The sequence below is a fragment of the Peromyscus eremicus genome, chromosome 17 (genome assembly GCF_949786415.1).
Source record: "Peromyscus eremicus chromosome 17, PerEre_H2_v1, whole genome shotgun sequence".
Taxonomy (NCBI): domain Eukaryota; kingdom Metazoa; phylum Chordata; class Mammalia; order Rodentia; family Cricetidae; genus Peromyscus; species Peromyscus eremicus.
In genome coordinates this window covers 9,767,967-9,780,634 of record NC_081433.1, presented here as the reverse complement: position 1 = coordinate 9,780,634, position 12,668 = coordinate 9,767,967, and the positions used below count along the sequence as shown (strand labels likewise).

The following is a 12,668-nucleotide window of genomic DNA, read 5'->3' as shown; positions in this document are numbered from 1 at the left end:
GAAACTGAGGGAAAATGATAACAACAACAACAACAAATCCTCCAAGGCTGCATATAGCTCTTCCAGCTGATCACAGAGACTAGACTTCTCTAACCCCCAAAACTGCCCTTGTCATGATTTATATGTGAAACCCACCCCCACCCAAGGCTTACAGGCTTGGTCCCCAGCAGGTGGCGCTATGAGGGGTGAATGGACCCTGGTAACCCAGGGATGAGCTCCTCCCTGAATGGAGGGAGGGGGTCACTGAAGCTGCACATGTGCGCCTCTGAAGGAGCTACCTTGTCTCTCTGAGTCTTGCTCTGCTTCTGGAGTGGCATCGTGTGAGGAGGAGGTCTGCTTTGCTCTTCTATCCTACAGACCCAGACCTTCCGGGAGTGTGAGACCAAGCAAAGCTCACATCCTTACCTCGGGGATTTTGTTACAGAGATGGAAACTACCAGAGTCCTGGAAGCACCGAGAGGTCAGGGTGCCTCCTGCAGGACCCCGGGCAGCATGGCTGTGTGACTGACCTGCAGGGGAGGTGGTCTCGCCGGTCTCTCCAGCAACACCTGCTTCGGCACCTCTGGTCCCATTGGCTGACAGGGCCTGGCGATCCGCTTCGGGGACTTCATCTCCACTGTCAAAGTCAAACAATTCTCCCTCTTCCTCTTCATTGTTATTGGTGTCATATTTCACTTCATTTTCTGAATCTGAAAATAGCAGAAACCACAATGCCGACATTTGCTTCCGGGACGGCACTTGTACCAGCCGGGACAGGACAAACCCAGCAGGAGAGGTGGAGGGCCTGAGCCCGGCCCCTGGGGATGCAGCTGGCAGCATCACTAGAGACAGCAGCGGGACTCTGGATCAGAGCTACCATTTCCCTTGGCAGGCGCTTCGCCGCAAGGTGGAAAAAAAGAACAACAGAGAGGGAAAGGAGGAGAGGGGGAAAGCATCTCTCACGTCTGAAATCCGTGCTGTGACTTAGGATCTAGGAAAATCTGATCTCCTTCCTTGTCGCACCAAGACAACGTGAAGAGAGAAGGGCTTGATTTACTAACAGACCCTCCATCCACAGGACAAGTCCATGGTCTTGCTATTCGTAATGACACACCTCACATCGTCCCCTGGCAGAATGAAGGGCCACTTAACGTCTACCTCACAATTAGAACGGTTCCAGACTGCTCTTTTGGCAGGGGAAGGGAAAGAAAGAAAGCGTGGCTGAAATAAACACATTTCACTTCACGTAGGGTTTCTTGGGACGGGGTGTAGTTCAGTAGCAGAGCACTTCCTAGCATGGGAACCGCTCTGGATTCCATGCCAGCACTGTCTTCCTCTCTGAGCTATGGGGTGGCACATCTCCTTGAGGAAACACAACTGCCACAAGACTATGGGGACACCCCCAAACCAGCTAGTGGGTTAGAGAACATATCATGATCCATGAAAGTAGCGTGTATAGAAGAGAATCCCAGGCGAGTTCTGGCAGCTGTTGTGCGGCCCTTGCTCGAGGCAGGGAGACACGTGACAGAGGCTGAGCGGTCTGCCGGAGAGAACTTGCCCGTGTAATGGAAGAATTCAAACGGGGAAAGGTATGCGGATGATGCCCCCCTCTGCACCCGGCTCCGGTTTGCAGAAGTGGGAAAAGGGAGCGTAAGATGGAGGTGTCGGCTTTTACAGCTGGCAGGATGAAGGGAAAGAGAGTCCAAGTGAGGTTTCTCTCTGAAGAGCCCTTCCTGGGGTTGAAGATCTTGGGAGCCCACAGGAAGAACCAGACAGCGAGCGAGAAGGGAGAGCGTGAGACAGAAGTGCTAATAGCCCTCCGACCTGACTTTCAACACAGAGGAAGAGGAAAAGCTTTGATGATGGGAGCCCCAGTGATGGCACAGCCTGGAAACCATGAAACTCAGGCAAGACTCAGCATCTGAACTGCTTGAACTGGCAACGACTTTCAGGCTAAGGAGCCTTCAAGTGCATGGCTTGCGAAGCTGTGGGATGTGGTGGTGGATGGGATCAAGCTGAGGGCCGTGGAAGCGGAGAAACCTAGCAATAAAACCACTCATCCCTCCTTGAAACAAAAGCTGAGTGTCCTGAGGCAAAATGAGGGAAATCGGTCCTTGGTGGACTGACTCATGGACCATTAGGCACACTTGGTTATTGCTGGCTGAGGTCCCCGTGAGTATCAGGGCCTGGGAGACACCTGAAGGGTAAGTAGCACTGGAGCCACCAGATGCAAGAACGGCAGTGTGGGGGCAAAGAGGACTGTGTTCACAGGAGAGCTAAGAAAGAGGCTGGTTCAGCAGGGGCGGTGGGACCAGTCTAAGGCTCTACTGGCCTTGCTGAACCTCACACTGGGGCCGGAGAGGCTCCAGCAGGTCTGAAGGATGCAGGCCGGCATGTGAACAAGCAAAACAGACAAGTGGGTCTGTCCAGGTTACCCCAAGGCAAACGTGGCCAGACTGTGTAAAGCCAGAGTTCCCAGGGGGAAAACTTAACAGGAAGCTGAAGGCTGTGCTAGTGAGCTTCTGGCAGGCACAAGAGCTTTGCACAGCGGTCTGCAGAGGGCCTAAGTGACAAAAGCGTACACCCTGACCTAGGGGTGGAGTGTTATCCCCCCCCTCCAAAGTGTGCATGGTGCATTTCTCCCCTATAGGGAAGTATACCGGGGGTGGAGATTGCTCACCCAACCTGGGGGGTGGGAAGGGGGTGGCCTTTCAGCAGCCAAGTGTGGCTGACAGAAAGGCGAGCATTACAATGTGGGCCTGCAGCCTGCCAGAACCAGGGAGCTGACTCCAACAGCAGCCACAGCTGGGCACAACTGGCCTAACCAAGACCATCAGTAGTCGGGAGATGTTCAGTGACCCCCCCATAGCAGCAACAGAGCCCCAGGATGAGGAGCCTGGATGGCTCTGGAAATGATTACAGAGGTCTGGAAGAGGTAATGTCTCCCCGCCACACGGCTGTACCCCACATTGTTCTTTACACAAAATAACGGAGGTAGGTGATGGGGTCCCACGTTAAGCTGGACCTCACTGAGGTGCCATTTCCAGTTTCACCTTCACAGTCCAAGACCACTTGGCACTTACTTGAAAGGAAAGCAGAGGCCCTGCCTTCAGAGGGCCGGCCCACTCCCATAGAGGAGGTTTCTGACTCACATCCTCACTGCCATGCTCGAACCCGTGGTCTGAATGAACAGAACGAAGCTGTTCCTGGTCAAGGTCATGTCACGCCATGATACCCAGCCCTCCCATCATCCTCCCTCTTCTCCTTCTCACTCCTGATGACTGACGGCCCCTCCTCTTTGTACTTTCCTTTGTGTGTGTGTGTGTGTGTGTGTGTGTGTGTGTGTGTGTGTGTGAGAGAGAGAGAGAGAGAGAGAGAGAGAGAGAGAGAGAGAGAGAGAGATCGATCCAGTGAGCTTCCTTAGGTTGTATACCACTGAAGAAAATCAAATCTCTCTCCCCCACCAGCAATTGTTAGTGCCTATAAATCCTCGTGGAGAGATGGCTTGGAACTTGCTTTCATAGCCTACGTTTCCTGGGTGGAGCAAACCCCGGCGGGCGAGCTTCTACCCTGAATCTTCACCCACACGGGAGTCCCCTTGGGGTGGCAGTGTACACTGGAACCTTCTATCTATCCAGTTCACGACCTGGGTCCCTCCTGGTGTCTCCAGGTCTTAGACGCTCCTCGGAAACAGCTGTACGCGTGTTATTTGTGACCCCCGTGTGTCACCATGTAGGCCCAGAGCTCCCAGGCAGCAGAGAGTAGGACAGGAGGGCCAGGGCCAAGTGTGGCAAAGGTCAGCCCCTTTCAGCCCACACCTGCAGGGTACTGGACACACAGCGGAATAACGGCCAGCCTCATGCAGTTAAGCTTCCTCACAGCCTCAGCTCACCCTAACCTTCAGACCTTGCCTCCTTCTCCATCTGCAGGGTAGGTGGGTAGTGGTGTCTCTGACAGACAGTCTTCAAAAGAAACCAACCAAAGGCCCCTCCTTTTGTCAACTGAGCAGGTGGAAGAGGGCACCCAGTTTGGCCTTGAGCTGCCCACAGGGGATAGATGCAGGAAGAACACTGCCCCAGTCCACCCCCACCCCCCACTCCCCACCCCCGTGCTCAAGAGGTTGCCAGTTCCGGAGGGAACATGACTGGAAGGCCGAGCCTATCCCCAAATATGGACTGCACACGCCCTGAGGTACGACCCACGCTGGGTCACTGAAAACATATATCACGTGCTCGGACACAGACAGCTGGCTCCCAGGCACCCAGGTATGCTGCTATACCACAGGGCAAAGCCCAAAGCTCAGGTCCCATCTATACCACAATACCCACCACCTTCTCTTTCTTGCCCCATGCCAAGTAGTAGCAATTTAGTGATTCTGGAAGCTGGAGTCCTCAAAACTCCTCAGGACCACAGGTTTCAGGGACACCTCTTTTTATTATTATTTTTTTTTTAAATTTTTTAAAATTTCTCTAACTTTTTTTTTTAATGTGCATTTGGCATGAGATCCCCTGGAGCTGGAGTTACAGACAGTTGTGAGCTGCCTGCCATGTGGGTGCCGGGAACTGAACCCAGGTCCTCTGGAAGAGCAGCCAGTGCTCTTAACCACTGGGCCATCTCTCCAGCCCCCCAGGGACACCTCTAAGGAGGCAGACCCCTACCTGCAGGCGCAGGAGGTGAAGGCTCTCCTTGGTCCATGCTCAGCCTCGCCTCCTTTCTCCACGCTTGGTCAGCATCAGGGGACAGGAGCCCCTACACGCAGAAACATTGTCCATCAAGTTGGCATAAAAAGCCTTCCCAGGAGACACCATTCGGGACTTTCTAGAAACAACCTGTAACAAGGAAAGAGGTCACCGCCGTCACTCCCGGCTGTAATGACAGCACTTACCATCTATTAGTTGCAAATACTTGCAAATCTCCCAAGAAGGGACAATCCAGAGCAAAACAAACAAAGGGTTCTCAGTGCGCTGGACTTCACCTTGAACCACGGCCAGGAGCCCGAGGCCCTGGCCAGAGCCCTCTCAACCAACACCACAGAAGGTCTTTGCTAGATTTCACGCCACGTTCTAAGGGGAGAAGTCAACCCATAAACCAAACACTTTCTCCTCTTCCTTCAAACAAAACCTCAGCAGCAGCGTTGAGTGAAGTTCCCAGGGGAAGAGCTGCGGCCACATTCAACACTTTGCATGGCTGCTTACTGATCGGAACATCAGTGACTGTGGAGAGCTGGAATACTCCCAAGCCCGGAGCATAATTATCTTGGGCTATCTTAGGCCCTAAACAGCCAATCTCCACCCCGCTCTAGCCCGTGTGAGACCTACCATCCTTGTGACTGTGAGGTAAATACAGAGCAGACCCCGTGGTGACTTGAACGAAAATGGCGTCCATAGACTCATAGGAAGTGGCTTTATCAAAGGTGTGGCCTTGCTGGAGGAAGTGTGGCATGGGGGCTGGACTTGGAGGTTTCAGAAGCCAGGGTCCCCCTCTCTTCCTGCTGCCTGCCCATCCAGATGTAGAACTCTTGGCTCCTTCTCCTGCACCGTGTCTGTCTGCACACCGCTATGATTCCCACCATGATGACAACGGACTGAACCCCTGAACCTGTAAGCTGGCCCCCGTGAAATGTTTTCCTTTCTAAGAGTTGCCGTGGTCATGGTGTCTCCTCACGGCAACAGCACACTGACTAAGACAGATCCCCAGCCTCCACCACCCCAAAGATTAATGTCATCAGACAACATCAGGGTCCTGGAGCGGCTTCCCCTACTTTGCTGTAACTCACCTACCTGAGGTAACCAAGTGCCCGTTGTTGTTACTATAAAACACTTTAGGAAACTGCTACTACACAGGGACACGGTTCTGCTCCCAGCCACCATCGCTCATATTTGGCTCCAGAATCATCTCTCTTATCCCCTTCGAGGCAAGAGCTGGGGTTTTGTGCTGACAATAGTTTTTTTGTAAAACCTGTTCCTCATCAGGAACAACACTGACATTTTCTTAGCTACCTCTGGGGTAAGCAGGATCAAGCTCCACAGACTGGGTTTCTGTCCTGTCTTCACTTTCTGTGCTTCATTCTCTACATATATTTGAAAAACTGAATTTGAGAAACAGTATCTTGTGAGAAGGGTAGTCTGATCCACACCGAACCACTCAATACCCATCCTAGCTTCACCCAGGGACCACTCAACACCAGCCCTGGATCCCTCTGTGAATCACTCATCACCCTCCCTAGATTCCACCAGAACAGTGGGAAGAAAAGCAAACTGCTTTGAGATCTCCTCCATATGCTTCTGTTCCAGTGACAGACAGGTGGATGCAATGCCCGGTGGGTGGCACCCCTGCCTCTTCAGCCACGGGCTCTCCACATACTTCCTGCCTAATGACAGGAGAGGGGGAGAGAGAGAGAGAGAGAGAGAGAGAGAGAGAGAGAGAGAGAGAGAGAGAGAGAGAGAGAGCGAGCGAGCGAGCGCGAGCAGGCAAAGCTTTGCACCTCACAACATCTAAGATGCCAAACCAGCCCAGTGAATTCTTTCACCCTAATTAGCAGGCTTGATGTTGGCTTTGGCACTTTCAGTAAGCCAAACCATGTTCTCATGAAGACGAGTTGACTGCCCATGCCAAGCCCCATCATCTGCCAGTATACGGAGTCCCTGTCTGTCTGCCAACCTTGCTTGAATGTGCTCTCTGTTATACGCCTCTTGCATTGCCCCCATGCATGGCCATGTGGCTCCATCTTACCATCATGAGCACTAGAAGTCGCTTAGATGCCCACCTGAGTGGCAAGGCCTCTTCAGTGGGCACCTGCTGTCTCAGCTCTGAAACCCGCATGGTTCCACCACCACCCAGCACTTGTGGTGTTGGCTCCCTCTGCCATACATGTGGTGAGCCACAGCCAGGCCTGACTGACTGACCACTGAGAGTGTAACCGCACCCCAGCTCTGAGAACAGACCCTGTTATTTCAGATGAAGACACTGTAGCTTGAGGATCTGCAAGATACACCAGGGCTATAATGGGGACAAGTGTTTGGGGTAGAGCCTGAACGTCCAGCACCTAGGGTAGAGGCAAAGCCCTTTGCCAGCCAACAAGACCTGGGCAAGTACCGAGACCTTTGTGCTGCAGCTGCTCGCATGGAACCCATGCCAGGTGACAGAATCTCAGAGGGGCTGTAGGAGAGACACCCCATGCCCGTGGTAAGTGCACGTCTCAGTGTGAGGCACCTTGGCCGGATACACACGTGCACAGTGCTGCGTTGCTAGGCAACGTCTGTGACTGATGTTCTGATCCCGTGCTGACCCTCCTCCACCCATCAACCTGCCTGGTATTTGCTGGACATCCAAGGGTTTCAACAAAGTAAGAACAAAGGGGTTTACGGGAGGGCTTCTTCCTGGTAAGTGGTGAGAAACCACAGGAAGCGAAGGGCACAGCTGTGTAAGACTCACTGGGAGAGGGACGCTGACCACTTCCACGCCACCTCCCCAAGAGGAACACGTGGCTGCTGGAACGAGCACCGCCCCATCTCCTGGAGCTCACGTGACCTCGTCCTTGCCTTTATTCCTGGAGCCAAAACAGGTCTAGGGTTCTGAGGACTCGGGCTGCTGAGGACTCAGCTGGTCTCATGAAAGAATGGACACAGATGAGCTGTGTTCTGTGAACACAGATCCGGCCCTGGGACACGCCTTTCCCGGGCCTCATGCCCTTGTAGAGCAGATGAGAGCAATCAGTAGGGACTTTCGAACTCTATACAGTCCAGAAAGACCGGGACCAAAGAAGTGTGGCCACTGGGCATCTGAAAGTGTCATGAGATAAACCCAGGCTGATGGCATCACTTAGCATCAGTAAGAAACAGAGGCCAGCTAAAAACCAGAGTAGGCAGCAGTGCCTGGGGGCTCTAGAGAAAAGCAAAGCCACCCTGCATCGGCTCTGTGCGTCTCTGTGCTCACCAGCACTGCCCACTGACCCCACCAGCCAGTGACCCCTCCAGCAGCACTGCCCACTGACCCCACCAGCCAGTGACCCCTCCAGCAGCACTGCCCACTGACCCCACCAGCCAGTGACCCCTCCAGCAGCACTGCCCACTGACCCCACCAGCCAGTGACCCCTCCAGCAGCACTGCCCACTGACCCCACCAGCCAGTGACCCCACCAGCAGCACTGCCCACTGACCCCACCAGCCAGTGACCCTGCCAGCAGCACTGCCCACTGACCCTGCCAGTGACCCCGCCAGCAGCACTGCCCACTGACCCCACCAGCCAGTGACCCCGCCATCAGCACTCTGTACTGACCCAGCTGGTGCCAGCCAGTGACCCCGCCAGCACAGTCTGCTAACCCAACCATCTGCACCACCCACTCACATGGCTGGCACTGCCCACTGACCCAGCCCCACCTGTCTGCACAGCCAGTGCAGTGTTTTCCACTTAATCCCTTCTTGTCTTCCACTGTCTCGGCCTCTCTGCCCTTCTCTGCTCCCAGCCTGAGTCCATGGCTATGCAGGAAGGAACTCACCTGGACTTGTTGACATGAAATATTGTGTTAAGTAATCCCTAAGAACAAAGCCCTATTCACAGGTTGAGACACAACTCTGGACACGCTCCAGGTGAAGCGGACATTGCAGAGGCTCATTGCGGAGGCTCCGTTGGGATGGGGTGAAAGTTAGGTAGGCCATAGCTAGAGGGGCGCAGCTGGTGGGCCTGGTCTGGTGTAAGCCTGAGGAGACAGCCTCAGCACATCGGAGAAAGCCGATGACCAATGCACCAGGAGGGCTCCCTGCCAGCCTGTGTCTTTACTGTTGCAGTCTATGCAAAGACCCCAAGGCTGCCTCAGGCCTCTGCAGCCACTGTGCTCCCAGGACGTCCTGGCCCAGCTTCCAGGGATGGCTCCTGAATATATATCCTTCAGGACTCAGCCAGCCATGTTACTGTATGTACCATCCAAACTCCAAACAGTCCAGGTCAGCTCAGAGACCCATCGTATCCACCTGCCTGATCCCTCCGGCCCTCACAAGAACCCGGATCCAAGAGGGCAGAGAATAACCAGCTGCGATCACAGCCCCAGCCATGCACCCAAGCCGTGCTGCTGGCTGGCCTGCATCACCTCCTTCTTTGAACTCAGCAATGTACATTCTGCACACAGTCCCCAGAGGCTCCCAGTAGAGGTGGGAGTCAAGAGGAGGAGGCATCCAGGCGAGATCCTATTGAACTTGAAAATCAACACGCCAGGATGGTGCTTTACCATCCAAGAGTACCTTCCCTTGGAGACTGGCTGGCGGCCTGGGTGCCCCGAGGCATGCCCAGATTGTGACCACAGATGACACAGCCAATAATGCCTCAAAGACTCATGTCATATAAACAAAATCCAAACTGTATGTTGTCATCGAAATGTCTATGCAGTTATAATTTTATGTTGACTGAGTAATGCCTTTGCAAATGTTCTTCAGAGACCGGACGACATTACATTCAAAAAACAAGAGAGCAGAATGTCTCTTGCAGAAGGGAGCAGGCACCAGAGGAGCTCTGACCTCTGAACTGACCGTCTGTGCCCACGCAGGCTGCTTGGGTAGCCTCTGTGGACAAGCCTTTCTCTGGCATTCTTGTGAGGCCCTTAGAACAGTGTATCGGTCCTGGGTTATCCATAGCCTGTAATGCCCCAGGCAGGCCTAGTCCAGGAAGGTACAGAACAGAAATGGGAAGTTCATGACCTGACCAGGGAATAAGCCAGGATTCAAAGCAAACCATCCCAAACAAGCAGAGTGAGGACAGGAAGGTGAGCAGGGGAGACAAAGAAAACTCCCCCAAGACGCTGCTGACCATGGGGATGCCCAGTGATTTCACACATATAACTCTTCAAACTGTTGAAACTATCCAGGGTTGTGGTCTGCTTCTGCACTTACATGTTGGGGAGCCAGCAAGGAAGAGAGGGTGTCCTGGTCATCACATGCTTGGAGACTTCCTATCTAGAGAGGCTCAGGTCCACCTGGCCCAACTGAGACTTCCTTAATGGAAGGAGAGACAGTGAGGATGGGTGGGCAGTGCTGCCCAAGCCGGGAACGGACATAGCTCGCTAGAAGTGAGCCACCCAGCACTGTGGGAAGGAACACACCAGACTGAGAAGGCTGACGATCAAGGGGGAGGGTGGCTGCTGTGACTCGGGAGTGGACAGCCTGGAGTTCCTGTTCAGGACATGGTGGGCCTTTCAGAACGAAGGGATCCAGGTATGGTATAGGGGTGAGGTCTGCCGGGGGTCTGGGAGGAGGCTGGCCAAGGGACAGCAGCATCCCCGGGAAGTCTGTATGACTGAGGATAGGACAGGAGGACTATCACGTGGTGGGGGCCAAAGCTGAGCTTCAGACCCTAGCTGGACTTTGTGAGGCCGTAAGTGACCCTCCAGACGGCCTTGTAGTCATGTCCACGCTCCTCCACTGTTTGTGGAGACTCAGACTCTCATGCAGCCTGAGGAATGCTGCCCGTCTGGTGGCTGTTAACAGGAGTCTAGGGATCCCTGTATGGATTAAGAGCATCCTGTTCCTGTCCCACCTGTCCAGTTCAGCTGTGTTCACACACCCATCCCCACATCCTGCAGAGGAGTGTGTCCTCTCTAGTGGGACTCTCATGGGTCTGCACCACCATCCATAAGCAGGTAAAGCTGTAAAGGCGCTTGGGATACCCCTTCTCTGCTCCTTCTGCCCAGGTGGAGGAAACAGGCCGTGTGGACTCTCACATAGGACCCTTGGGAGAAGGGCCCTTCTCCACTCTCCTCTCTCCACAAACCAGCTGCCGACATTCAGACACTGTCTCTGCAGCCACCAGCAACCTGTTCCTAGCCTGGCCATCAGAGGCTACCTCTATGGATCAACAGGCTCCCTTCCTGCACACTTCTCTTGGGTAGGTCTCTCCGGGTGCCACACTCCCTGCACCCTCTTCTAACTCTTTGAAGCCCAGAGTGATTCCACAAGCCTGCAGCTTCAGTACCAGCTGTATGCCTAAGACCACACAGTACTGTGACACTGAAGGGAGCTACCCACCCCATGCCTCAGGGAGGCATCCAACAGACAGCTCGAATCCAAACCTGGGCACCTGGACCTCCTGCTGGCTTTTTCCTCTCTCGATAAACAGAACCCCCCAGGGGTCACCCCCACTACCAATTCTCCTCTTTCTCTTAGACCCAGGTCCAGATCCATGAGCAAAGCAGGTAGTTTCAATTTTCCATCTTCCCAAAGCTGGCTGACCATTGGCCAGCACTTCCCACACCTGGTCAGTGACTATGACCAACTCAGAATGGGCCTTCCTGCCTCCAGCTTCTCTCCTGCAGGGTCAATGCAATCCTGTGAAAACATGGACAGACCCGCTTAATGCCCGTCCTGGCTTTCAGTTGCTCTTACCTACACAGTTATTACTCCAACCTCTACAACTGTCACTCTGTCCCCAAGGAAACAGCGTCATCCGGACACAACAACACTGGTGCACATATGAATTCACAGAGGCCCGCACAGGGTCAAGCCAGTCCCAAGAGGGCTAAGTAAACCCAGGGTTCCACACCTAACCAAGCGGCTATTTGCAACTGATACCTGCTGGCAAAGAGAAAAATCAGTTTTTTCCAGTAGAGTGTCACTGGGTGTATCAACCACACTCCAGGGTTGGCTCGGTGCCCAGGAGTAGTTGGCCAACACCAAACAAACTCTATGGTTGGCTTGTTTGTTTTAGCTTTCTGTTTCATTTTGTTTTGGCTTTTTTTTTTTTTTTTTTTTTTTGTCTTACAGGTTTCTTATTTGTTTTGATTTTCTTACCCCCCCCCCTTTTTTTTTAAAGAGAGAGAGAGAAAACATGAAGTTGGGTGGGTAGGGTGGTGGGTAGGATCTGAGAGGGGTTGGGATGGGAAAAACATGATCAGAATATATTGTATGGAAAAAGATTAATTAAAAGAAGAGGCGCTCACCAAGGACAATGGGGTGAGCCATCTGCAAAATGCACTTGGTACAGAACTGAAAACCTCCCAAGGTAACAACAGGTAAATTCAGGCGGCTTCCTCCTCTTCCCTGTGGTCTCACCGCAAGTCCCACCCTCTGCTGACCTTCTGTCTAGACACAATGGAGGGCGGAAGAGACTCTTAGAAACAGCCCTCCCACCTCAACCGAGAATCACTGAGGAGACCGCACATCCTGGAAGACATAAATCTCCCTTCCTCGCTTCGAGTACCTATGATTACTTTCCCAATTGCCTACGCTGCCTGGCAAAGCACTGCACCTTTCATTCCTTCCTGTGAAGTCATCCAAAGCCTGCATGTCTAGACTCTATCCACAAAAGCAGAGGGCCTGCCCCGTCCAGGCCAGTGCCCCAGGCTTCGCTGCATTCTTCCACTTCAGACCCTCAGCTCTGGGCTGTCCATGGAGAACTGTGTCCCTCTGACATTCTCAGAAGCAAATGGGAGAGTTCCAGTCTTTGGCTCTGACTGAAAAGTGGCCGGCGCTACACAGCACAGGACCACGCCTTCAGAGACGGCCTCTCCCACAATGCTCCACAGAGCAGCTCCCACTCTGCTTCTCTGATGGAGCTGGCGGTGCCCACCTGAGCTCTGCCCCTCTGTTTCTCTGATGGAGCTGGTGGTGCCCACCTGAGCTCTGCCCCTCTGTTTCTCTGATGGAGCTGGCGGTGCCCACCTGAGCTCTGCCCCTCTGTTTCTCTGATGGAGCTGGCGGTGCCCAC

At 53.7% G+C, this 12,668-nt stretch overlaps 1 protein-coding gene across 2 annotated transcripts in view; it reads right to left on the bottom strand.

The window, feature by feature from the left end:
- Positions 1–12,668, bottom strand: part of Arhgef10 (Rho guanine nucleotide exchange factor 10) — a 94,125-nt gene that overhangs the window by 76,578 nt on the left and 4,879 nt on the right. The window contains exons 2-3 of one of the 2 annotated variants that reach the window (XM_059244300.1): positions 4,638–4,808; positions 510–689 (exon numbers count right to left, since the gene is read on the bottom strand). In XM_059244300.1, the coding sequence (XP_059100283.1) occupies positions 510–689; positions 4,638–4,674 (217 nt within the window). In that variant the 5' untranslated portion in view covers positions 4,675–4,808. The remainder of the gene's footprint in view (positions 1–509; positions 690–4,637; positions 4,809–12,668) is intronic. The other variant, XM_059244299.1, reaches the window with a different exon arrangement.